Source organism: Cetorhinus maximus, chromosome 32 (genome assembly GCF_964194155.1).
Source record: "Cetorhinus maximus chromosome 32, sCetMax3.hap1.1, whole genome shotgun sequence".
Taxonomy (NCBI): Eukaryota; Metazoa; Chordata; class Chondrichthyes; order Lamniformes; family Cetorhinidae; genus Cetorhinus; species Cetorhinus maximus.
In genome coordinates, this window is record NC_135910.1 from 3,613,638 (window position 1) to 3,640,945 (window position 27,308).

Genomic DNA, 27,308 nt, shown 5'->3' on the forward strand with positions numbered 1-27,308 from the left:
TGCAGAATTATTTTATTTATTACAAATCCATCCCCTGGTAGCGGCAACGAATCCAATTTGGCACTTTTAAAATCAATTCAACATCACGATATTTGGGACCAACCCCGTGTTGGCTGTTTCCAAGCTGAAGGAGGCTTCATATCACTTCTGGCTACTGGGATCAGGAAGGTGGACAGACCCTCCATGTGACAGGGTGAGTCAGTCAGAGGGCACCTTGGGTCATGGAGTTGGGAACCCCAGTTATACTGTGACACGTGTCCAGTGGGGTGAGTGGGGGTGAGTGGGGCTGGTGTGGTGGAGACGGGGGTGGGAAGGCCAGTGGGTGACACACTCTATGACAGGACACTCATAGTAACTGGGACCTCTGACCTCTGACATAAGCCACGTGGCATACAGCGAACAAGTGTGAAAATAAAAGCAGTGGCAGGTACTCTCAGCACCCCTCCCTCTGCAGGCCAGGGCTGGTGAGTGCTGCTCTGTATCGCACACACCCTCCCTCCCCTGCCCAAACCCCTATTCCAATGTCCAAGTCCAGGAGTTGTACAGGAATGCTCCTGACTTCCGGATTTGTGTGGCTCCTGTGCCTGGTCGTGCTCCGAAGACTACCCCCTGTGTAAAGCAGTAGCAGAGTGATAATGTCACTACATTAGTAAACTAGAGGCCTGGACTGACACTCTGGGTTCATGAGTTCAAATCTGACCACAGCAGCTGGGGGGGAATTTAAAGTCAATAAATAAATTTGGAATTAAAAGCCAATCACATTAATGGAGGCCATGAACCTATCTTTGATTGTCATAAAAACCCACCTGATTTACTACAGTCCTTTAGAGAAGGAAATCTGCCATCTTTACCCGGTCTGGTCTACATGACTCCAGACCTGCAGCAATGTGGTTGACCATTAACTGGCCCTCTGGAGTGGCCCAGCAAACCGCTAAGTTGTATCAAACTGCAGAAAAGTTAAATAAGACTAAAACCAAGTGTAACTGGAAACGACAACAGCACACCTAGCCCTGTTGACCCTGCATAGTCCTCCTTACTAATGTTTGAGGGCTTGTGACAAAATGGGAGAGCTGCCTCACAGACTAGTCAAGGAACAGCCTGACAATGTCATACTCAGAGAATCATTCCTTACGGACAATCTCCCAGACACCACCATCACCATCACAGATGCCAGTCTTCAGCCAATTCGATTCACTCCACGTGATATCAAGAAACTGCTGAAGGCACTGGATGCTGCAAAGGCTATGGGCCCTGACAATATTCCGGCAATAGTACTGAAGACTTGTGCTCTAGAACTTGCCGTGCCCCTAGCCATGCTGTTCTAGTACAGCTACAACACTGGCATCTACCCGGCTATGTGGAAAATTGTCCAGGTATGTCCTGTACACAAAAAGCAGGACAAATGCAACCCCATCAGTCTACCCTCGATCATCAGAAAATTGATCACACTTACACAGCAATAACCTGCTCACTAACGCGCAGTTTGGGTTCTGCCAGTGTCACTCAGCTCCTGACCTCATTTCAGCCTTGGGCTGAACTCCAGAGGTGAAGTGAGAGTGACTGCCCTTGATATCAAGGCAGCAATTGACTGAGTGTGGCATCAAGGGGTCCGAGCAAAACTGGAGTCAATGGGAATCAGGGGGAAAACTCTCCACTGGTTGGAATCATACCTAGCACAAAGGAAGATGGTTGTGGTTGTTGGAGGTCAGTCATTTCAGTCCCAGGACATCACTGCAGGAGTTCCTCAGGGTAATGTCCTCGGCCCAACCATCTTCAGCTGCTTCATCAATGACCTTCCTTCCATCATAAGGTCAGAAGTGGGGATGTTTGGAGCTGGGAAATTTCCCAACTCCAGCTGTCTGCCTCGGTAGCGAAAATCCGGCCCCGTGTGCTTGATCAAAGGGACCTGACGTCAGGACGGGCGGGGTCTACTGAGAGCCATCCCCCTGTCCACCCCCTTGTCCACTGTGATCCCCTCCCTCTTCCTGACCCCCATCCCACACTCATACACCTGTGGCCTGGGTTCCTCGATGATCTGAGGCCTCCAGTGGGTGCATTGCCAGGAGAAGCCACAGCTCCCCCAGTGGTACTGCTTACAATGCGCAGCTGCCAGCCTCTGGCCCACAGCTCTTGTGGGGAGGCTGGGGTGGTGGGGGGGAAGAGGCAGGATTCCTGCCCCGTGGGCCTTGATCCCGGGGTAAGGCTCGCCACTGGCCACTTAAGTGCCTGGGAGGTACTTAATTCGACCGGCGTCCCCCAAAGGAGGTGGCATGGGGCACTTGCTGGATGTCCAGCCAATGGGCAAGACCCCCGTCACCTCCATTAAATAACAACTCGAGTGTTTTGCTGAAAAGAGTGACGGTTTAGTCGAAGCTTTTTGTATTGCACTCATCAGGACAATTAGCAAGAGAGTACCAACGTCAGGGGAAAGAACCAGCGAATGTCTGTCACTTATTTTGTTTAGCTGAAACAGGCATGTACATGTTCTTTCTGTCTGCAAAGAATAGGGCCCCGTGTATTAATATATGTGGCCGCCCAGTCCACATAAATGCACCACAATGTGAGCCCGACTGACAATTTTAAGTTGGTTGTCAGTGTAATTCTTAGCACATTGAGGATTATTTAGCAAATGCTGTCCAATCGCGGAATCACCTCTAATGTTGGACACTGTTTTGTGTTTTGTGAGCACGGGCTGACATTCCTGCTTCCTGATCCCAGAACGCTGAAGTGATTTTCAATTCCTTATTGCCAACCTGCCAGAAGAACAGAGGACTCAACACTGGCTGGGAACAGAGCCCAGAATCTCCCCCGTTCCTGTACGGACCCCAGACTCACTGGGGAAACTCAGCAAAACCCCGAGGGTGGCGGGGAATTCAAGGAAGCTCAAAATCTCAACGCACAAATCTCAAATGGCAGTTTGGCAGCACACAATTCTCATCTCCATCCGGTTCCTCTTGCCAGGAATTCACATCAGCAATAAACTTCCTTCCTGGCAAATCTCCAGACATTTACTGAAGAAATCGAATGCTCATCTTGTGTTCCAAATTAATATTCTCGAGCGACTGCGAGAGGGAAAACAGAGAGACTTGGATTTATATTATGCTTTTCATGACCATCTGGTGTCCCAATGCGTTTTACAGCCAATGAAGTAGTTTTTGAAGTGCGGTCATGGTTGTAAAGTACGCAACATGGCAGCCAATTTACACACAGCAAGCTCCCCCAAACAGCGGTGTGATAATGGCCAGATAATCTGTTTTTGTGATGTTGACTGAGGGGTAAATATTGTCCTGTTCACTGGGGAAAACTCCCCTGCTCTTCTTTGCAATAGTGCCATCGGGCCTTTTACATCCAGCCAAACAGGAGATGGGGACTCTGTTTAACATCTCGTCTGAAAGGCGGCATCTCTGGCAATGCAGCACTCCCTCGGTACTCCGCTGGGGTGTTTGCCTAAATTCTTGTGCTCAAATTCCTGGGATGGGACTTGAGCCTAGAGCCTTGTGACTCAGAGGTGAGAGTGCTATCAAAGTAACACTGCAGGCAGAGGGTGAAGTGGAGAGACATTAGACATTCCATGTGTGCTTCCCCCTTTTCTCCTTGCGGAGTCTCTGCTGAAGGTGTAAGACCCGTGTTTGGATATGCTTGCCTGGGGCGGCCTGTTCCATCAGTGCCAGGTCAAACAGCCACAGTGAACTACATTCATTCTGCAATGGCCAGACAAGGTCAGGCCTGAAAAATCGGAGCCATTGCTCCATTAACTGTCCATGAGAGGAGTAATATAGGCAGTTTGGAGACTCTGGGGGAACATGAATAGGCTTGTGTCTGGATGTACTCAGAGGAGGAATGAATGCCACAGAGTCCAGTGAGACTTCACGTGGGTGGTCTGGAGTCTAAATAACTCGAGCCATTAATTGGCCAGCACCACAAATGATGGTTGCTAACCTCATCAGCTTACTGATTTACAGCACACACACAGAACTATGGGACCCACTTTTATCCCACGTAATGAAACTGATGAAAGAGCTAATCTACTGGAATGCCTCGGGGATTTCCACCCTGTCTAGCTGGGGCTAGCATGAGCAATGAAGATGCCAAGCTTGCAGCCTCCTGAGCAGTCCCTGGTACATGAATATTAATTGGATATTAAGTAAGGGGTTGTGTCTCATTAACGTTATTTAATATAAAGTATATTAACAGACCTTGCAGTGTCTTGTAGCCCTCAAACATGTATTCAAGATACGGTAAGTATGACAATATACTATAACACCCCCCCATAAGGGTAATAAGGATATGTGACTACATCTTATAAACATCCAGGCACAGCACTCAGCCATTTCTCTGGTCTCAGCTTGGTGAGGCAGCCTAGTCAAACAGTCAGAGGACATCATAGCAGGTCTGGCCTCAACCCACATCCAATGTCCACTTGGGGAACCGGTCAGCAGAAATCAGTGGAGAATGGACAAGAGTGGGACTTGGATTGATTTCCCTCCTCCCCCAAAACCTCCCCGAGCCCCCAGGGAAATCCTAGTACTCCCAGTTGGAGATTAATGATTTCATCAAAATCACACATTGACCCAGTTACCTCCCTGACCTGCGTGCTTTCTCACTATGCGGTGAATTGATTAAACCAACAGTTCAACATGTCTGATCAATAGGTCATCTCCAGCACTTGACTGGACTCAAGTTATCTGGGTGGTGAAAGTACCTTTCTAAACTCCTCAAATGAGATGGCACCATCTCCATCCAGGTCAGCCTCCTGAATGGTCCGATCAGTGATGCTCTCCAATTGGTCGTTTGTAACTTGTGCCTCCAACATCATACGAAGCACCTAATCAAAGAGAGACTTGTATTTGATGTTCACTGAGAAATTGTCAGTGACATTAGTGGATGAAAGGGGTACATGGTGTTAATGTTATGTTAATTAGATTGACAAGATACACAGATGAAGGGCATTGTTTAATTTAAGAACTTGAGCGCTTATAAGGAGACACTATTCCATGGCTGGTGGGCACCACAGAGTACTTCCTCATCTCCCAAAATGATATTTTAATTTAATTCGGCAAGGTTCCTTTAAATTTTTTCTTTAGTTACAGCGCGCTTCAGGGGCTATTCACTAGCTTAATTGGTTTCTTTTCAATTGATTAATTTGTCAATTTGTTAAATTTGTTTTACTGAAAAGAGTATAAAAAGAGACCACAGGGACACTGGGTAGTAGGTAGAAGGCAAACATATGTAATGCTGCAATCTGTAAATAAGCCTATTATCGATAAAAGGATTTGGGTCTGGTTTCATATTTCAGCGTCCGGCATGGGATCCATTAACAAATACAGTTAGTTAGTGGTCATGTTAGTGGACTAGCAGCAGGAGAGGTCACGGGTTCAAACACCAATCGAAAACTATCAGATAGCCCGCATCACCGAAAGAGGCTAGACTTTGGAAAAATTCCAATTTCACCAATGCTGTTTTAGGAAGGAGTCTCAACAATCCTCTCTGTTCTGACTCTTAACTGTAAACCTCTGAAGTAGCCCAACAAACAAATCATCTGTTAATACAGATGTTTATGGGTATATGTGAAATGGGATTGCGCTACCGCTAAAGTATTAAAGGAATTCAGATAATGTCAGCTTTACAATCCAGAATTCTTCTTGCTCCACACTTCACAGAGAAACACAGCAGGTTATTCAATTCTGTTTAAAGGCCAGGACACTGAGCTACCCCCTAAGATTCTCTTATCCCGATGCTCTAACCTTCAGGGTGAAAACTCCTTCACTCACGTAAACTGGGTTTACGCTCCACTTCCGACCCGGTTACGAGTGGAAGAATTGGAGCTGTTCTGAGGAAATTCCAGTTGGGGTATCCTTGGGGCTAGAATCTGAATCTTTAAATGCGCATTACTGGGGTAGTGTGCCAGGGATTACAATTACATCTCAGTCATTGAGTAATGCACCAGACAGCACATGGGATCTTCCCATCCACTTAGAGGTGGTGAATACACTGTCAGACTAATATCTCGGCTAAAACTGATATTTATAAGTATTGTGTAACCAAGTTTACATTGAGGCAGATAACAGCAAAGAAACTAGCACAATTACAATGCTGGGTTTAACACAATACAAACATTGTTTTTCATCTGTTTTCTTGTTTTGAAAGAATCTGACTTTTGTAGTTTTGAGTCTCTGCAGAAGGCTGTGCAGGAGGAGGTTAATCTCACAGGACCTCTATCAAGCTGAGATCCCAATTTTCACATGCAGGGCAGGACAGACCATAAATTATTTTGAGCACGCATTTGTCCGGCGTTCATACATGCCTCCTTTAGCTAATGACATCTAGACGCCATTGAAATCACACCTTGTTCCGATTGGATTTCTTGGTGGCTATCTAAAATTGATGGCCTCTAGTTCTGCTCTTCCCCACAACTGGAAACATTGGAATCAAAGTTTATGGGGGAATAGGCAGGAAAGTGGGGTTGAGGATTATCAGATCAGCCATGATCTCATTGAATGGCAGAGCAGGCTCGATGGGCCGAATGGAATACTTCTGCTCCTACGTCTTATGGTCTTATTCTCTCTGTATCCACTTTACCAAACCCTTTCATAATTTTAAAGACCTTGATTAGGTCACCCACTCGGCCTTATTTTTTTTTTAAAGAGAAAGAGACTCAGCCTGTCGACTCTTTCCTGATAGGTATACCCATGCATTTCTGGTATCACCCTCGTAAATCTTCTCTGAACCCTCTCCAGTGCCTCTATATCCGATTTATAAAATGGCAACCAGAACCACACACAGCACTCTTAAGTGTGGCCTAACTGAGATTCAGTACAGGTTTAGCATAACCGCCCTACTTTTCAATTCTATCCCTCCAGAACTAAAGCCTGGTGCTTGGTTTTGGGTTTTTTTCTGGCCTTGATAACCCGTGTCACAACTCGTAGAGAAAATTGGTATCTCAACTTGTTCATGAAAGCGCCAGTTAGACAGCTTACTGGGAAGAGTAATTATTCAGGTCCCAAATTTCATGACTTTCTCATTGCAGCCTTTACCTGGATTAGTTCCTCTCTGGAGATTTTCCCATCTCTGTCCTGGTCGTACAGTTGGAATGCAACTGTAATGAGAAGCAGAAAGAAGGCTGTTACTTAAGGCCAGTGTACGTTGTCAATCTCTGATTGTTTAAGGCATCAACGACAGACGTTGGCACTGCGGGGGGCACACACTGTTACACTGTAGCCCAGGAGTACTCAGAGAGTGATGGCATTGGTAGGTCAGACCTTCCCAGGGATGGGAATTCTCACGTGCCCATTTTCCCGCTCTTCGGTTGGCTCCAGTGGATATACTGAGCAGGTCTCTCCTATCGCCACTAACCCCCTGACCTGCCCTCACCCAGCCACTCAGTACTGTAAGGATTTCTTGCAAATAATTTAGCCGGGTGAAAAATGGCACCCCAACCAGCAACCCTAGTGAATCTGGCAGGCGTGGTATATTTTCTATATTTGATTTGCTTCAAAGCAATGCAGAGATGACACTCGTTTCCCAGTGTGCAGGAACATTATTTAAGGTGCGGTAAAATATCTCTGCAGTCTGGCGGTGAATGGCTAAACCATCTATGATCTTCATTCAAGCCTGTATCCCTTAGATTAAGGCAAGTGGAGGTGAGGACCAAACTGGGCGGGGGGGAGGGGGGGTTGATGGTTAGGGTGAGAGAGAGTCATGGTTTTAATGGGGACTTGGGTATCAAAGGTGGGGTTGAGGGTATGGCCGAGCCAATCAGTAGCTCAGAAACGTTGTGGTGAAGGAAGCACCAAAGGCGAGATGTCTGGGATTTTGAAAGTAGAGTTCTAAGTAAGTTGGCAAAGTAAATTTTCCTTCTGGCACAGCCACAGGTTTGGGGAGGGGAAGAGGATATGGGTGGAGAGTGACACAAGGAAGTGACCAGAGATGATCTGTGATTGATGCAATGGGAGTAGCGAGGCCATGTGAGGTGGCAAGGTCAAATGTGGGAGGTCGCCAAGCAGCACAGCGCCGGAGCTTTACTAGGGTCAGACTGAGGGTCAAAGGTTAAGCTGGAACACGAACACCTCTATGTGAAGCTGCAGACAGGTCAAGTAGACTCGGTACTTACACCTCATCTTGTTGATTCGACTGTTAATCGGCTCCGGTGCATTGGGATTGGTCGACTTGTCCTTTACTGTGGGTCGGAAGGTGGCCAGGATCCGGACAAACGATCGGAAATCCAGAGTCTGTTTCCTGTAAACGATTCCGAAAGAGATGCAAAGCCAGAAGTGAGATTTCCATGGAGTGATTACAGCGTAGGAGAAGGCCATTCGGCCCAGCCGGTCTACGCTGGTGTTTATGCTCCACGTCACCGTCCCACTATCCCACTCCCCTGTCCCCTCCCAAAGCCTGTCAAATTTTCACCCCTTAATTATTTAAGCTATTTCCCTTTGCAAAGGGATTCACTGAATCTGCTGTCACTAATCTTACAGCTCATCATAAACACACAGTGTGAAAAATACCTCTTTACCCCTCATTTGGCTTTTTTGCCAATTACCTTAAAGCTGCGTCATAGAGTGATAGAGTTATACAGCACAGAAACAGGCCCTTTGGCCCATCGTGTCTGTGCCGGCCATCATGCACCTATCCATTCTAATCCCATTTTCCAGCACTTGGCCTGTAGCCCTGTATGCTATGGCATTTCAAGTGCTCATCTAAATACTTCTTAAATGTTGTGAGGGTTTCTGCCTCTACCACCCCCTCGGGCAGTGTTTTCCAGATTCTAAACACCCTCTGGGTGAAAAAGATTTTCCTCAAATCCCCTCTAAACCTCCTGCCCCTTACCTTAAATCTATACCCCCTGGTTATTGACACCTCCACTAAGGGGACTGGTTTCTTCCTATCGACCTTATCTATGCCCCTCATAATTTTGTATATCTCTATCAGGCCCCCCTCAGCCTTCTCTGCTCTTAGGAAAACAACCCTAGCCTATCCAGTCTCTCTTCATAGCTGAAATGCTCCAACCCAGGCAACATCCTGGTGAATCTCCTCTGCACCCTCTCCAGTGCAATCACATCCTTCCTATAATGTGGTGACCAGAACTGCACACAGTACTCCAGCTGTGGCCTAACTAGCGATTTATACAGCTCCAATACACCCTCCCTGCTCTTATATCCTATGCCTCGGCTAATAAAGGCAAGTATCCCACAGGCCTTCTTAACCACCTTACCTACCTGTGCTGCTGTCTTCAGGGGTCTATGGACATATAAACCAAGGTCCCTCTGATCCTCTGTACTTCCTAGGGTCCGACCATTCATTGTGTATCCCCTTGCCATGTTAGTGCTCCCAAAATGCATCACCTTCTGCTTCTCAGAATTAAATTCCATTTGCCACTGCTCTGCCTATCTTACCAACCCATTGTCCTGCAATCTAAGGCTTCCCTCCTCGCTATTTACAATGGCACCAGCTTTCGTACGAACTTACTGATCATACCTCCTATATTCACGTCTAAATCATTAATGTACACTACAAACAGCAAGGGTCCCAGCACCGATCCCTGTGGTACACCACTCGTCACAGGCTTCCAATCGCAAAAACAACCTTCGACCATCACCCTCTGCCTCCTGCCACTAAACCAATTTTGGATCCAATTTGCCCAATTGCCCTGGATCTCTCGACTTACAAATAGCATAACCTCCTTTTGCAGTCGTAATCTGATGTGTGTTCATAGGATTGACCACAGAGGCCTGACTGAAAGTGAGATACATACACACACACCTCCCCCTCCCACTGAGATACAGGTACACACACACATGCCTCCCCCTCCCACTGAGATACAGGCACACACACATGCCTCCCCCTCCCACTGAGATACATACACACACATGCCTCCCCCTCCCACTGAGATACAGGCACACACACAACTCCCCCTCCCACTGAGATACAGGCACACACACAACTCCCCCTCCCAATGAGATACAGGCACACACACAACTCCCCCTCCCACTGAGATACAGGCACACACATAACTCCCCCTCCCACTGAGATACAGGCACACACACATGCCTCCCCCTCCCACTGAGATACAGGCACACACACAACTCCCCCTCCCAATGAGATACAGGCACACACACAACTCCCCCTCCCACTGAGATACAGGCACACACATAACTCCCCCTCCCATTGAGGTACAGGCACACACACATGCCTCCCCCTCCCACTGAGATACAGGCACACACACACCTCCCCCACCCACTGAGATACAGGCACACACATACGCCGCCCCCTCCCACTAAGATACAGGCACACACATAACTCCCCCTCCCATTGAGGTACAGGCACACACACACACCTCCCCCTCCCACTGAGATACAGGCACACACATAACTCCCCCTCCCATTGAGGTACAGGCACACACACATGCCTCCCCCTCCCACTGAGATACAGGCACACACACACCTCCCCCACCCACTGAGATACAGGCACACACACAACTCCCCCTCCCACTGAGATACAGGCACACACACACCTCCCCCACCCACTGAGATACAGGCACACACAAACACCCCCTCCCACTGAGATACAGGCACACACACACCTCCCCCTCCCATTGAGGTACAGGCACACACACACCTCCCCCTCCCATTGAGGTACAGGCACACACACACCTCCCCGTCCCACTGAGATACAGGCACACACACACCTCCCCCTCCCATTGAGGTACAGGCACACACACACACCTCCCCCACCCACTGAGATACAGGCACACACACACACTTCCCCCACCCACTGAGATACAGGCACACACACACCTCCCCCACCCACAGAGATACAGGCACACACACAACTCCCCCTCCCACTGAGATACAGGCACACACACAACTCCCCCTCCCACTGAGATACAGGCACACACACAACTCCCCCACCCACTGAGATACAGGCACACACCTCCCCCTCCCACTGAGATACAGGCACACACACACCTCCCCCACCCACTGAGATACAGGCACACACACACCTCCCCCACCCACTGAGATACATGCACACACACACCTCCCCCACCCACTGAGATACAGGCACACACACAACTCCCCCTCCCACTGAGATACAGACACACACACACCTCCCCCACCCACTGAGATACAGGCACACACACAACTCCCCCTACCACTGAGATACAGGCACACACAAACTCCCCCTCCCACTGAGATACAGGCACACACACACCTCCCCCACCCATTGAGGTACAGGCACACACACACCTCCCCCACCCACTGAGATACAGGCACACACACACCTCCCCCACCCACTGAGATACAGGCACACACAAACTCCCCCTCCCACTGAGATACAGGCACACACACACCTCCCCCTCCCATTGAGGTACAGGCACACACACACGTCCCATTGAGGTACAGGCACCACCTGCCCAAAAATCGAACTCCAGCTCACTTACGCATTAGGAAAGAAAGCGTTGATGATTCGGTCTCCGAGTGGGTTCACAGCCAGCTCTCCGATTCTCTGGAAATCTTCGCGGCTGAAAGACAAACGCAGGCGAGTGTTTGTCCCTTGTTGGAACTCACAGAGACGGTGCCAGCATTTCACCTGTTAGTTCACAATGTAACTGCTTGAGATGCACCCCCCCCTCTAATGTGACCATTACACACAGAATAAAATCCCTCAAAATACTGCAATGAGGTGTTTTTAGAGGGGGGAATATTACCTTGGGGTCACTAGGGTTCATCTAAATCAGCAGGCCATCATCTTTATTTCTTGGCAAACCACAGGACAGAACAGCACCGCAGCACCCCCTCGGCGCCGCAACGCTCCCTCGGCGCTGCAACGCTCCCTCGGCGCCGCAACGCTCCCTCGGCACCGCAGCGCTCCCTCGGCACCGCAGCGCTCCCTCGGCACTGCAGCGCTCCCTCGGCACTGCAGCGCTCCCTCGGCGCCGCAGCGCTCCCTCGGCACCACAGTACTCCCTCGGCGCCGCAGCAGACCCCTCGGCACCGCAGCCCTCCCTTGGCGCTGGCTCAACATTACAACACTGCCTCAGTACCCCCAGAGCACTGCAGCACTCCCTGAGCAGTCTCTCGGCGAGGTTTGGGGGGGTGGGGGGGGGGGACAGTGAGGGGGAGGGGAAGCCGGGAGAAGGGAGAGGAGGATGAGGCACAGGAGAGGGCACATGCGAAGGGGCATGCTTGCAAGAGAGGGGGGGGTGCAGCCTGCGTGTTGGAGAGGGGAGAGAGCACATGGTGCATGAGAGGAGGGTAGGGCATGAGGAAAAGGGGGGAGGGCGTGTTAGTGGGGAGGGCTGGTGTGCAAGGGGGAGCGAGTGCCCACACGCGAGGGGGAATCGGATGGAACAGGAGTTTGCATTGTGAGGGCCTGGACTTCATACAGACAGAGGTCAGTACTGGGGACTGACCTTCCTTCCTCTCATATAGGGTCACATGACCATTTGCTTCTTGATTTACCTCTATCCATTTCCAAACACAAACATCAGATAGTCACCCAAAAAAATCCTACAGGAGAAACTTCCCTACCCCGGGAGTGTTGAGAGGTGGGACTCACTACCCAAGGGAGTGACTGAGGTGAACAGTGTAGATCCATTCAGGGTGGAGATAAGTACAGGGAGGGAGAGAGGAACAGAGGATATGCTGATAGGGTGAGACGAGGAGGGCTGGGAGGAGGCTCACGTGGAGAACAAACTGCAGAACGGAACCGATGGGCCAAATGGCCTGTTTCTGTGCACAAGTAATTCTACGTGTTCCAACTGCTTAGTCAATTTTCCCAGATTAAACAGAAACCAGGGAATTTCCAAAATGGAGTTGATGACTTTCCAAACACCGTGGCGGACCATGCAAAGGTTAGTTTGATTTGCCTGGGCCTTGCTGCCCTGCACACTGAGAGTTCAGTCACTTGGGGATCCCACATTCTCTGTACGGTTGACCTGCCCGTCCGTTATTCTGCTCCTGGTTGCTGATTAAATGGTTTGCTGCCAATACCGGCTCTCAAGTGGGTAGTTAACATCATTCTTCTGAGGCTTGTTTGGGGTTCGCTGGCACTTGTAAACACTCACAGGGATTTCCCCACATTGAAGCTAAGAGGTGACCAACGCAGGTAGACGGGAGGAGGTAAACTCGGGCTGTTCTGCCCTTGCATTTTGCAGCCTGGATGGACACGGCTTGGATTTGCATTATTTTACTTCCCCGTGTGAGATCGGCTGGGCTGGGCTCTTTACTCTTTTTAATAAAAAAATAAAAGATACAAAGGTTTCACGTAAATTCACAATCAATGGATCATGACTGATGTGGTGATCAATGGTAAAGAACCTCTCGCTGGCAACCACTGGGCCCCACTTCAACATGGGTCAATCTGAACAGAGGGAGAGGACAGGAGCTCCCTTTGTGACTCAGCTGGTTACTGCACAGCTCAATGTGGTGTTAAAACACACACACACACACACACACACGTGTGTGCTCACATACACATACATGCAAAGCCAATGGGTCTGATTTCAGGCCTGTGCTCAACTTAGCTTACTTAAGCTGCAGCAGCAGCAGCGGGGGGTGCAGTACTTGGCCTCAGCACCCCTCTGGGGCTGTTGCAGGGTAAACATCTTGTGTGTCAGGGGTGATTCCCACTCCTGATTGACAAACTAGTGATCCCTTTTCAAAAAATGTGTGTGCACACCTTCCAAACTTGCAGCCTCCCTCCACCACTGACGCACAGTAGCAGCAGTGTGTACCATCCACAAGATGCAGAAACTCACCAAGGCTCCTTAGGCAGCACCTTCCAAACCCACGGCCACTACCATCTAGAAGGACAAGGGCAGCAGATAGATGGGAACACCACCACCTGGAAGTTCCCCTCCAAGCCACTCACCATCCTGACTTGGAAATATATCACCGTTCCTTCACTGTCGCTGGGTCAAAATCCTGGAACTCCCTCCCTAACAGCACTGTGGGTGTACCTACACCACATGGACTGCAGCGGTTCAAGGCAACAGCTCACCACCACCTTCTCAAGGGGCAATTAGGGATGGGCAATAACTGTTTGATGAGCCAACGGCACCCACATCCCATTAACCAATAAAAAAAAACATGCTGGATAAATACAGATTCCATCTCAGCTGTGATATTCATTCCCCCCGCCCCTACCCCCAGCTCCCTCCCCCTTCCCCCAATGCCTGAACTCCAGCCCAGGCTCATTCATGAAGAAATGGGGCATTTGCCAGTTTGACTCAGTTCCTTCAGCGCAAAACGAGAAAGAGAACGGTAAAATAGTCATGCATTTCAGTCAGCTGAGCCTTCCCCTTTAAGAGGTGTGCCCTGTAATTAAAGGGGATGGAAACACTCGCTAAAACCGCACTGTGCAGCTTCACTAAGAATCACTTGGTAACACTGCCAACTCCACAGAGAGGGTCAGTCAGGGTCAAAGCAGTTGGCAGTTTGGATGTCTCACAGTTAATCTCAAGCCAGGCTCATGTGTTTTGGGATATCAAATAACCTGCTCAACTCATACACATTCCCCTCTGACTGAATCTGCTTGGAATCTTACTTCCGCTTTGATGAGAATTTTCAACTCAAGAATACTGGAAATAGGAGCAGGTGTTGCCCACTCGGCCCATCGAGCCTGTTCTGCCATCCCATACCATCATGGCTGATCTTGGGCTTCAACTTTATTTTCCCACCCGCTCCCCATATCTCTTAATTCTCTGAGAGACCAAAAACCTGTCTATCCCCGGCCTTAAACGTATTCAGAGATGGAGCATCCACAAACCCTCTGGGGTAGAGAATTCCAAAGATTCACAACCCTTTGAGTGAAGTAATTTCTCCTCACCTCAGTCCTGAAAGATCAGCCCCTTTCTCTCAGACTGTGCCCCTGTGTTTTACGTTCCCCAACCAGCGGAACTCCCAGCGTCCACCCTATCGAGCCCCTTCAGAATTTTCTAAGTTTCAATGAGATCACCTCTCACTCTTCTAAACTCCAGAGGATATGGACCCAATTTACTCAGCCTCTCATTATTGGATACCTCCTCGATCCCAGGGACCAATTTAGTGAACCTTCGCTGTACCACCTCCAATGCATATCCTTTCTTAAATGTGGAGACCAAAACTGCACACAGTGCTCCAGAGCACGGTCTCATCAAAGCCCTGTACAATTATGGTAAGACTTCTTTATTCTTGTACTCCAAAGCTCTTATAATAAAGGCTAACCTGCAATCTGCTTTCATAACTGCTGCCTGTTAACTGCTAATGCTACTTATAGAAGTACACACAATTCTCTCCAAACTTCAACATTTACAAGTTTCTCATTTTAAAAAAAATTCTGCTTTTTTATTCTTATGACTGAAGTGAATAACTTTACACTTCCCCACATTATACTCCATCTGCCATCTTGTTGCCCAATCACCTAACTTGTAGCTAGATTCAACACTTTCCCCCTTCTCCAATTTTCCCCTCACTCTGTGAAGGTGCTGATTCCCACAGGCTCCCACTTTTAACAGCAGCTTCCTACTAACTTGTCTCACTGACTACCTTCCGAAACGTGGGAATTACATTACGGGAAGAGACCATTTGGCCCAACTGGTCCTTGTTGCAGTGGTCCCAATCCCAAGCCCATATCCTGCTCCCATTATCCCTTTATCCCCCTTTCCTCACTTGTCCAACCAGCATCTCCAGAAGCCCTTCCACAGCCTCACAACCAGGCCTTAACTCTGGCTTGACATGTTCCACCCACTTTTGTCACATGATTATCCAGCCTCCAGCTGCCCTGCCCCTCCGCTCTCCCGCCATTGGCTGACGATCCGTCCATCCTGACGTTGCCCTGCTTTCCCACAGCCAACTGGAGAGCAGATTGACCATTAGCTGACTGGATGAGTCTTGACTCTAAGTCAAGTAGTTTTTTGCCCACCTCCATTTTTATTTTAGCTCCTCCATGGTTTTCACCCTCGAGAGCTTTTCACAAAGTGCAGGCCTCACGTCCTTTGTACTACATCGCTCACAATTAACAATTCATCCGGAAAATGGCACCTCCAGCAGGGCAGCACTCTGGCAGGGCAGCACTCCCTCAGTACTGTACAGGGGGTGTCAGGCCAGATCTTATGTCTTTGTAGTAGGGCTTGAACCCATGACCTTCTGGCTCAGTGTGTCACAGTCAAGGCTGACGTTATTCTCAACTGACCTTCATGTCTTTGCCAGAAGGTTCGATGGACACTGATCCCTGGATTAGTGTCCCCTTGTTCACTAGGCCTGATACCCTGTGACTACTCATTGTAAGACCCCAACTACAGCGCCGCCTGCGATGAGTGCTGGGATTGAATCGGAGATGTCCTGATTCCTCCAAGCACAGCACAGGTTCATTTGGATATTACAACCAGCCGGTCATAAAACACTCGGGCTGAATGTGTCAGCATCGATGAGGGGGGACACGGAAGCGCATGACGGGGGTGGTGGGGGGTGGGGGTGGTGAGAATCTGAGCCACCAGCCTGTGTGCAGCCTCTATCCCACCCCCAGGGTGGTTTGGTGGACCAGGGGCAGCAGGGCTACCCTCCCACAAGCTGCAAGTGGCCAATTCACCTCATTAAGGGTCCAGTGATAAGAACACGAGAACTAGGAGCAGGAGTAGGCCATTCAGCCCCTCGAGCCTGCCCTGCCATTCAATGCGATCATGGCTGATCTCATTTCGGCCTCAACTCCAATTTCCCACCCTCTCCCCATAACCTTTCAACCCGTTACTAATTAAAAATCTGCCTATCTACTCCTTAAATTTATTCAGTGTCCCGGCATCCACTGCACTCTGAGGTAGTGAATTCCACAGATTCACGACCCTTTGAGAAAAGTAATTCCTCCTCATCTCTGATTTAAATCTATCACCTCTTAGCCTAAAACTATGGCCTCTCGTTCTAGAATGCCCCACAAGGGGAAACATCCGCTCCATGTCAACTGTGTCTATCCCCTTTAGCATCTTATATACCTCAATTAGATCTCCTCTCATCCTTCTAAACTCTAGTGAGTATCGGCCTAAACTGCTCAATCTCTCCTCATAAGACAAGCCCCGCATCTCTGGAATCAATCTAGTGAACCTCCTCTGAACCGCCTCTAGTGCAACTACATCCTTCCCCAAGTAAGGGGACCAAAACTGTGCACAGTACTCCAGGTGCAGTCTCACCAATGCCTTGTACAGTTGCAACAACACTTCCCTATTTTTATACTCTATTCCTTTAGCAATAAATGCCAAAATTCCATTTGCCTTCCTTATTACCTGCTGTACCTGCATACTGGCTTTCAGCGATTCATCCACCAGGACACCCAGATCCCTCTGCACTGAAACATTCTGAAGCTTCTCTCCATTTAAATAATAAGTCGCCTTTTTATTCTTCTGACCAAAATGTATAACCTCACACTTATCCACGTTAAACTCCATCTGCCAAATTTTGGCCCATTCACCTAACCTGTCCATATCCATTTGTAAATTTCTTATTTCTTCATTGCAACTTACTTTCCCACCTATTTGGAGGTAATGGAGGTCGATTGGGATTTTCCAGTCAGTGTCGGGGTCCCCAGAGGCAGTAGGAACTGCGTAACTGCCTGGAGATGTTCTTCCAGGGTTGAGGGTAGTTTAAATCCCACTACAGAGACTTGAGCAGAAAATCTGGGCTGACACCCCCCCCTGTACTGTACTGAGGGAGTGCTGCACTGCCGGATGAATCATTAATTGTGTGCGATGTAGCATGAAGAGCATGAGGCTCAAAAGGTCCTTTCTGACTGCCTGGTTTCAGCTGCAGCCACAGGCTCCCCTATGGAGGGGATCCACCTTCATGTGGTGGCCCAGCTGCTAAGGTGATTTTTTAAAGAATTTATAGTGCCATAGAATGGTTACAGCACAGGAGACCAATCAGGCATTCATGTTTGTGCTAGCCCATTGAAAGAGCAAATCACCTAGTGCCACACCCCTGCCTTTTCCCTGTAGCTGTGTAAATTTTATCTTTTCAGACAGTGATCTGATTCTCTATTGAAAGATTCAGTGGAACCTGTCTCCACCACACTCTCATACAGCACATCCCAGATCCTAACCACTCGATTGACCCTGTCTCCACCACACTCTCATACAGCACATCCCAGATCCTAACCACTCGATTGACCCTGTCTCCACCACACTCTCAGACAGCACATTCCAGATCCTAACCACTCGATTGACCCTGTCTCCCCCACACTCTCAGACAGCACATTCCAGATCCTAACCACTCGATTGACCCTGTCTCCCCCACACTCTCAGACAGTGCATTCCAGACCCTAACCACTCGATTGACCCTGTCTCCCCCACACTCTCAGACAGTGCATTCCAGATCCTAACCACTCGATTGACCCTGTCTCCACCACACTCTCAGACAGTGCATTCCAGAACCTAACCACTCGATTGACCCTGTCTCCACCACACTCTCAGACAGCACATTCCAGATCCTAACCACTCGATTGACCCTGTCTCCCCCACACTCTCAGACAGCACATTCCAGATCCTAACCACTCGATTGACCCTGTCTCCCCCACACTCTCAGACAGTGCATTCCAGACCCTAACCACTCGATTGACCCTGTCTCCCCCACACTCTCAGACAGTGCATTCCAGATCCTAACCACTCGATTGACCCTGTCTCCACCACACTCTCATACAGCACATTCCAGATCCTAACCACTCGATTGACCCTGTCTCCCCCACACTCTCATACAGCACATTCCAGATCCTAACCACTTGATTGACCCTGTCTCCACCACACTCTCAGACAGCACATTCCAGATCCTAACCACTCGATTGAACCCGTCTCCACCACACTCTCAGGCAGCACATTCCAGATCCTAACCACTCGATTGAACCTGTCTCCAACACACTCTCAGACAGCACATTCCAGATCCTAACCACTCGATTGAACCTGTCTCCACCACACTCTCATACAGCACATTCCAGATCCTAACCACTCGATTGACCCTGTCTCCACCACACTCTCAGGCAGCACATTCCAGATCCTAACCACTCGATTGACCCTGTCTCCACCACACTCTCAGGCAGCACATTCCAGATCCTAACCACTCTCTGTGTGATAAAGTTTCTCCTCATGTCGTCATTGCGTCTTTTGCCAATCACCTTAAATCTGTGTCCCCTCTGGTTCTCGATCCTTCCTCCAACAGGGAACAGTTTCTCCCTATCTACTCTGTCCAGACCCCTCATGATTTTGAACACCTCTATCAAATCTCCTCTCAGCCTTCTCTTCTCTAAGGAAAACAGTCCCAGCTTCTCCAATCTATCTATCTATGTAACTGAAGTTCCTCATCCCTGGAAGTATTCCCATGAATCTTATCTGCACCCTCTCTAATGCCTTCACATCTTTCTTAAAGTGTGGCTCCCGGGACTGGACGCGATACATCATTTGAGGCTGGACCAGTGTTTTATATAAGTTAACAGAACCTCCCTGCTCTTGTATTCTATGCCCCTGTTAATAAAGATTAAGATACTGTATGCTTTACTAACTGCGCTCTCAACCTGTCCTGCCACGTCAATGACTTAAGCACATATACACCCAGGTCCCTCTGCTCCTGCACACCCTTTAGAATTGTACCATTTATTTTATATTGTCTCTCCATGTCCTTCTTACCAAAATGAATCATTCCACATTTCTCCGCATTGAACTCCATCTACCACCTATCCGCCCATTCCACCAACTTGTCTATGTCCTTTTGAAGTTCAACACTGTCCTCCTCATGGTTCACAACACTCCCAAGTAGTGTACCATCTACAAATTTTGAAATTGTGCCCCATACACCAAGGTCTAGGTCATCATTATATATCATGAAGAGCATGGGTCCTAACACTCACCTCTGGGGATCTCCTCTATAAATCTTCCTCCAGTCTGAAAAACAACCGTTAATTACCCTCTGTTTCCTGTCACTCAGCCAATTTCATAACCATGTTGCTACTGTCCCTTTATTCCTATGAGCTATAACTTTTCTCATAAGTCTGTTGTGTGGCACTGTATCAAATACCTTTTGGGAGTCTGTGTACACCACATCAACTACATTACTCTCATCAACCCTCTCTGTTACCTCGTCAAACAACTCCAGCAAGTTAGTTAAACACAATTCTCCCTTAACAACTGCCTGCAGGTTCTCCTTAATTAACCTGCATTTGTCGATGTGACTATTAACTTTGTCTCAGATTATCATTTCTAAAAACTTCCCCACCACCAAAGTTAAACTGACTAGCCTGTAGTTACTGGGCTTATGTTCACACCCTGTTTTGAACAAGGGTGTAACATTTGCAATTCTCCAGTCCTCTGGCATCACCTCCGAGTCTAAGGAAGACTGAACAATGATGGTCAGTGCCTCTGCAATTTCCACTCTCACTTCCCTCAGTATCCTCGGATGCATCTCATCCAGTCTCAGTGTCTTGTCAACTTTAATTACAGATAGCCTACCAACACTTCCTCCTTATCAACTTTAAACCCTTCCAGTGACTGAATTTCCTCCTCTGTCACCATGGACTGGGCAGCATCTTCTTCCTTGGTAAAGACAGATGCAAAGTATTCATTCAATTTCTCAGCCATGCCCCCTGCCTCCAGGTGTAAATTCCCTTTTTGGTCCCAAACTACTCCTCCTTTTCCCACCCTCTTACTATTTATGTGCTTCACAGTGATCCTGACCTGCTGCACGCTCTTCCTGGTCTTTAAAGTTTATTTTAAAGTTAGAAGTGTTGGAGAGTGTTGCGTCCATCTTTGGGCACCTTCCCTCCCCCTTACCCAAAAAGACCAGCTGCTGCTTCTTCAGTGCTAGAGGGCTTCCTATTGGCTATGCAATAGCATTGAGAAGCCTTTCAAATGGACTTCCAAAAAAAAAGAAATCTCTTACAAACTCCTATACCTGTCAATCGAACACACATCCATTCATACGCCAGTGAGAAAACACTAATCCTACTGAAAAAAATGAAATTCCCTTAAGTTTTCATAAAGTTATGAAAATGAACACACATCCACTCAAAAACTGGATCAAAGACAGATAATCCCACTATAACCTAATAAAACTGTAAAGCACACAAAGCTCTCAGTCTGTTGGACAACTGTGTAAACAATCCCATGCTGTGCTCAGGCCATTAGCCATTTTGAAACCCAGCCAAGCATTCATAATGATTCCAGCTATGTCAAGAAAGCATTGCAGCTCAATACAATGGATCTTCTTGAAATTGAAGGAATAGATGGCTAGGTTTTTTTTTCTAAGCTACAGCAGTCTGGACATTAAACTCACTGTTCAAATCAAGACAAGCATGTCCCCAAGCACTCTTTTCAACTGTTTTGAATGCATAAGAGCCCCTTTTCCAATTGGAAAAGTACTCTAACACATTTCAATACTCACACATGCTGGCTTCCCGTGAAAGTCACTACATTTTAATAAATCATCACTCAACATCTCACACAGCTCTGCTAGTGGCCACTGCAGCGCACGTCCCACTGCAGGGCTTGAGCACAGAAATCAAGGCTGACACGGTACTGACGGAGCACTGCAGTGTCGGAGGTGCTATCTTTCAGATGAGATGTTCAGCCGAGGCCCAATCTGCCTGCTCATGTGGGTGTAAAGGATCCCATGGTGCTGTTCTGTAGAAATGCAGGGGAGTTCTCCCCGGTGTCTTGGCCAATATTTATCCCTCAATCAACATTGCAAAAAAAAAACACAGGCTATATGGTCATCGTCATATTGCAGTTTGTGGGACTTTGCTGTGTGCAAATTGGCTGCTGGAGTTTCCAGCATTATGGCAGTCATAACACTTCAAAAGTATTTCACTGGCTGTCATGTGTTGAGATGTCTGGTGTTCATGAATAGAGCTATATAGATGCAAATCTTTCTCTTTGTTTTTTCTTTGTCGGTAGTCTACTGCAGTTCATGCAGACTCACTCCCACAGGCTGACTACAATCATTCCCGTTCACTACCAAAACCAGCTTTCCCAGTGATTGGGAAATCTTTTGCCCACATTGAGGCTGACAAGTTAAGTCATTTGGACTGGGCTTTGTAGCAAAGTGAAAACCTGGATTTGCACTTGGTCTAAGTACGACACAAAGGTGAGGGTTGTAGCACTGGGAACTGGAGGGGAATGGTTCCAGCCTACAGGGCACACAGGTAGGGGGGCTTCCATTAGTTTATTTATACCATCAGTGTGGAGTGCAGTATACCACAATAGAAATGTATACTTTTATTAGGCTTTAATGTAGCAAAATGAGTGCTGTCAGACAAAATTTGACAGAAGGCGATGTTAGGACAAGTGACCAAAAGCTTGGTCAAAGAGGTAACTTTTAAGTAGTGATTTGAAGGGAAAGAGAGTTGGAGAGGTGGAGAGATTTAAAGAGGGAACATTAGATCTTAGAGAACTGAAGACACAGCTGCCAATGATAGGGCAATAAATGGTATGCAAGAGGCCCTATTTGGAGGAGTGCCGATATCTCGGAGAGTTGTAGGGGCTGCAGGAGATTACAGAGATAGAGAGGGTTGTAGGGGCTGGAGGAGATTACAGAGATAGAGAGGGTTGTAGGGCTGGAGGAGATTATAGATATAGGGAGGGTTGTAGGGTTTGGAGGAAATTACTGAGATAGAGAGAGCTGTAGGGCTGGAGGAGATTATAGATATAGGAAGTGTTGTAGGGGTTGGAGGAGATTACAGAGATAGGGTGCGTGGCCATGGGGAGATTAAAATTGTGGCATTGTCAATGTTATGAATATTTAATTTTATGATTCGTATGTTTTCGGAGTATAAATTTTAGTCTAGGATATGAAATTTTTAAATGTAAGATAAATGAAAACACCTGGTTTAAGAAGCTGGTAAAGAAATCTAAAGTAATTGCAAATCAAAGAGTGGCTTCTGTTTGTTTCACTAGGTGATAGTGGGAAGTATTGGGAACTGAACAATGGGCTATATCTCTGAGCTTCTTTGTGGAGACCGGGTGTCTACAGCTGCCTCAATAAGCGGTTGAAATTATTCATATAGTTTCCCAAAGGGGAGGCTTGGTAATTGGAGAGAATTGGTTCAAATCTCTATCTGGGACATCCCAGGCTAACCAGATGCCATGGGGATAGATTGCAGGGAGGTGTTTTCTTTTGGTTTCGAGTTTTATCTGTGAGAGTTCTTACAGAAAGAGCTGGTTGGTGCCTGGGAGCAGAGAGAGAGAGAAAACTACCAGCTGCTGGTGCTTAGAAGCAGCTGGAACAAGTGGCTGAGGGCTATCAGGGACCAGGGGTGTTTCTGATCTGAAGTCACTGAGCAAGAAAGCAAGAGGCCCTATGATAGAACTGGGGAGTCCGCACTCATGAGGTGTTGAAGGAGAGTAGGAGGGTTCACCTAGCTAGATGTCAATTGTAGGATTCCAAGAAATCTCATGCTTTGGAGAAAAGCAGGAACGTGGAGGAGAATCAAAGTGAATTCCTGAGAGCTGTGGCACACCTTGGTTTGGTTGTAGAAGAAGTGAAGGTTCCTCAAGATCCTGTAAAGTATAGGGGAGTGCTTGGGTGGGAATAAAACTAGGATGAGGGGTGTTCCATTGAAATGTTTGGGTTTAAAGTATAAGTGTTTATGAAATATAGTGTTGTTAGTACTACTTGCTTTTGTTAATTCTTGTACAGTAAAGGTTTTTGTTTCAAACAGCACTGTGGGTGTACCTACACCACATGGACTGCAGCGGTTCAAGAAGGCAGCTCACCACCACCTTCTCAAGGGCAGCTAGGGATGGGAAATAAATGCTGGCCCAGCCAGCGAAACCCGCATCCCGTGAATGAATTTAAAAAAAAGCCAGATGGGGAGAGACCTGATTGAAGTTTTCAAGCTTCTATAGGGGTGTAAATAACTTTGTTTGATGCAAATTGCTTGGCATAAGGACAAAGCAGGGATGGTTTTAGCTGTTTCACACAGGGCAGTGCGTGTGAGGAACACAAGGTGACCTAAGGAGGGAGAGGACAGTGGAGGTGGGTCGTGCCAGGGTGGACCAGGCTTGGGGAGCTCAGGGCTCTTGAGTTTCAGACCAGCCTGACTGGATTCCCACTCACCAGCTTCTCTCCGCCAATCTCTCTCTAGTCGAATAAAGAGGTTCCCAAATCCCACCGATGTCACCCACCCCTTGTGTTCACCTGTGGATGGAGCTGCTGCGTTTCCATGATTAATAACTAATCAGGTTCTTACACTTACCTCAATTCTCCATTGTTACTCTTGTCCAACTCTTCAAATCGATCATGCAGGCGGCAGATGTGAGCCTTAGAAACTGGAAGAATGAACATAGGGACGTCAGACTGTTGTCATTAAGCGAGTCGTCTGTATGACCCCTTTTAGTGTTTAAAAAAATACATTCTCCCTGGAATCTTGCAAAGAAACTGATTAACGCTTTAAATCCTTTAAATTAACGCTTTGCAGTTATGCTGCAATATTCCAATGGTCCAACTTCGCCCCAGTCTATTCACCCCCACTGGCCAAACTGCTCCCCAATGTATAAAGTATCGCTGTCCCAAATTCCATCTTTTTCTATAGAACACTAGAGAATTACACTACTTCCCATTCCCCAGGACATAAGGAATAGCAGCAGGAGTAGACCACTTGACCCTTCAAGCCTGCTCCATCATTCAATAGGATCATGGTTGAACTCCACTTTCCTGTCTGTTCCTCATAACCCTCGATCCCCTTGTCTATCAAAAATCTGTCTAACTCAGCCTTGGATATATTCAATGACCCAGCCTCCACTGCTCTCTGGGGGAGAGAATTCCAAAGACTAACCACCCTCTGAGAGAAGCAATTCCTCCTCACCTCCATCTTAAATGGGAGACCCCTTCTTTTGAAACTTTGCCCTCTTGTTCTAGATTCCCCCACCAGGGGAACCATTCTCTCAGCATCTACCTTGTCAAAGCCCCTCAGGATCTTCCATGTTTCCAAAAGATCACCTCTCGTTGTTCTAAACTCCAGTGTGTACAGGCCCAACCTGCTCAACCTTTCCTCATAAGACAAGCCCCTCCTCCCACGGACACCATTGGACCAAATCTCTTTCATCAAGTGCTGGAAGGGCAAAATGGCCCTCAATCTGGAGAATGCCAATGTATCTGCCCTTCTCCAATTGAGCGATGTCCAATGGGCTTTACTGGTTCCCAGTCTGATGGACCAAAATCTTTCCCGTTTAACCCTATAAATGAAAGAGTTTGCATTCATATATCCCCTCAGGATTTCCAAAAGCACTTTACAGCCAATGCAGTACTTTTTAACCTGTAGTCACCGTTGTACTGTGGGAAACGTCACACCCAATTTGTGCACAGCAAGCTCCCACATACAGCAATCTGATAATGACCAGATAATCTGACCTTTTCGTGATGTTGGCAAGATGAGGGTTAATCCCCTTTTGAAATAGTGGCCACGGGGACCTAACACACGTTCCCGAGGGGACAGGCTGAGTTTCGATTTAACGCCCCCTCCAAAAGGCGGCACCTCCAACAGTGCAGCACTCCCTCAGCGAGGGGCCAGTCTGGACGACGTCAGGTCTCTGGGGTGGGGCTTGAACCCATGACTTTCCTGACTCAAGAGATTGGACTGTCACCCACTGACCAAAACAAAATGTAGCTTCAATTGGAGGCTTTCCAGGGAGTGAACCAGCTCCTTTCTCCAACATAATCAACCATGGTCAGGGAGGTAAACCACGGGGTGCCCAATATTGCCAGGCCACATGGCAGGCTTTGCTCTCAGCCTGTCTACACAGGCCCGAGAGGCAATTTGAAGCTCGTTGGTGTCCCTGAACCTTTCATCCCCCCGCCTCCGGTGATTGTGAAGGTTTATGACCAGTGAGCAACTCAATGGGCACAAAGTACATTTATGATAACTCCAGTGTTGCTGCTGGAGCTATGAGTTCCCTGCAGCAATATAAACACGGTAACCTTGAGGGCCTAGCAATAGGGTAAAGAGTATAAAACAGAATAGCAACAGCTGCAGTGAGAAAATACAGGTTCACTAAAGCTAACTAAATCCTCTAACTAGCCACTCATCTCAATCACTATGTGTGGGATCTTGCCATGCAGAAAAACAACTACCGCATTTGACTATATGACAGTCGCTGGACATCAAAGTGCACACAGAATAGTCCTCGATGGTTCATGATTGTTTCCCCTCGTTTCCCCCTCTTCCAAGTCCCAAAATTACAGGATATTCCCCCTCCCCACAGCCCCCCGCCCCCACCCACCACACACACCTTTTGTACCCTTGGCTGTGCGATGCTACCCTGGAGCCCGATGGTTATCGGACTCTGGTGACTTGAGCACAAGGACCTGGGGACGGCACACACGGGGTGCAACACTGCCTGAGGTGCCGTCCTTTAGACGGGAAGTGCCCAGGAGGAACGAGCCAGTAAAACTCAGGGACCAAGGGCACCCAGTTAAACTTGTCCGAGCTGATCTTGCCAGCCTTAGAAGCGGAACCTCCAGTGCTTCTGATTTTTACTGGGGTTTGAAAAGTCTGATCCGGCCTTTCCTTCTGGGTGGCCGGAGGGAAGAGATTCTTTGGCCACTATTTCGGACCAGCAGAGGGGGGGCGAAAGTTCTCCCTGGCGTCCTGGCCAATACTTGACCCTCAACCAACATCTGGACGAAACGACAATCTGGTGAAGGCTACCTTAGCTGCTTGTGGGATCTTGCTGTGCGCACCCTGACTCTCAATGTTCCCACTTCAACAAGTACTTCACTGGCTGTAAAGGGCTTTGAGACAAATCCTCGAAAGCAAATGAATAAAGGGGTTATAAATGCAAGTATTCTTTACCCCACAACTCGAAACCCTGCTGCCAAGCTGCTAACTGAAGGTTAAAATTCCTTCCCCCAATCTCTGGAAACATTCACACTTTGTATTTTTGTTTTACACACAGACTAAAGCCCACATCGCCCGAGCCCATTTTGCCCAAGTCTTTCAAGCCTCAAACCTTCCACACCACGAACTAAGCTTCTCCCAAGTGCCGAGAGAGACATTCGCGTGGGGGCGGTGGAAAGCAGAAGGATTGCAGTCCAGGTTCTGGGGTGTGAGGGCTCTCACAATTTCAACCCGCTTCTGATTTTGCAACACATACACAGCAGAAAATCTCCTGCAGCAGTTCTCAACTGAACAGGCAAACAAATAGTTTCAATCCCCCGACTGTTACCCGGTTACTCACAGCCGGTCTCCTGTATAATCCCCTGCAGATCCTCAATTTTGGAAAGGTGGGAGGAATAGGAACCCATTGTGCAGCCTCCTTCAAACACTTTGGGAACACTCCACAGTGTCTGGACTCACACATTGACAGC

At 48.0% G+C, this 27,308-nt stretch overlaps 1 protein-coding gene across 1 annotated transcript; it reads right to left on the reverse strand.

Moving 5' to 3' along the window:
- chp2 (calcineurin-like EF-hand protein 2) lies at positions 1-27,270 on the reverse strand. Its single transcript, XM_078533389.1, has 7 exons — positions 27,179-27,270; positions 24,199-24,271; positions 11,438-11,518; positions 8,111-8,235; positions 7,035-7,096; positions 4,703-4,825; positions 1-3,062 (listed from the first exon to the last, which is right to left on the reverse strand). The coding sequence occupies exons 1-7, from the start codon at positions 27,243-27,245 to the stop codon at positions 3,009-3,011; spliced, it is 585 nt and encodes a 194-aa protein (XP_078389515.1). The 5' UTR covers positions 27,246-27,270; the 3' UTR covers positions 1-3,008.
- Between the last annotated feature and the right edge of the window lie 38 nt (positions 27,271-27,308).

Excerpts from the sequence above, each read along its gene's own strand:
- chp2 (XM_078533389.1), bottom strand. The coding sequence starts at position 27,245 with ATGGGTTCCTATTCCTCCCACCTTTCCAAAATTGAGGATCTGCAGGGG. Across the intron at positions 24,272-27,178 it reads GATTATACAGGAGACCGGCT|TTTCTAAGGCTCACATCTGC; the intron begins GTGAGTAACCGG and ends TCATTCTTCCAG. Across the intron at positions 8,236-11,437 it reads AACGCTTTCTTTCCTAATGC|GAAACAGACTCTGGATTTCC; the intron begins GTAAGTGAGCTG and ends AATCGTTTACAG.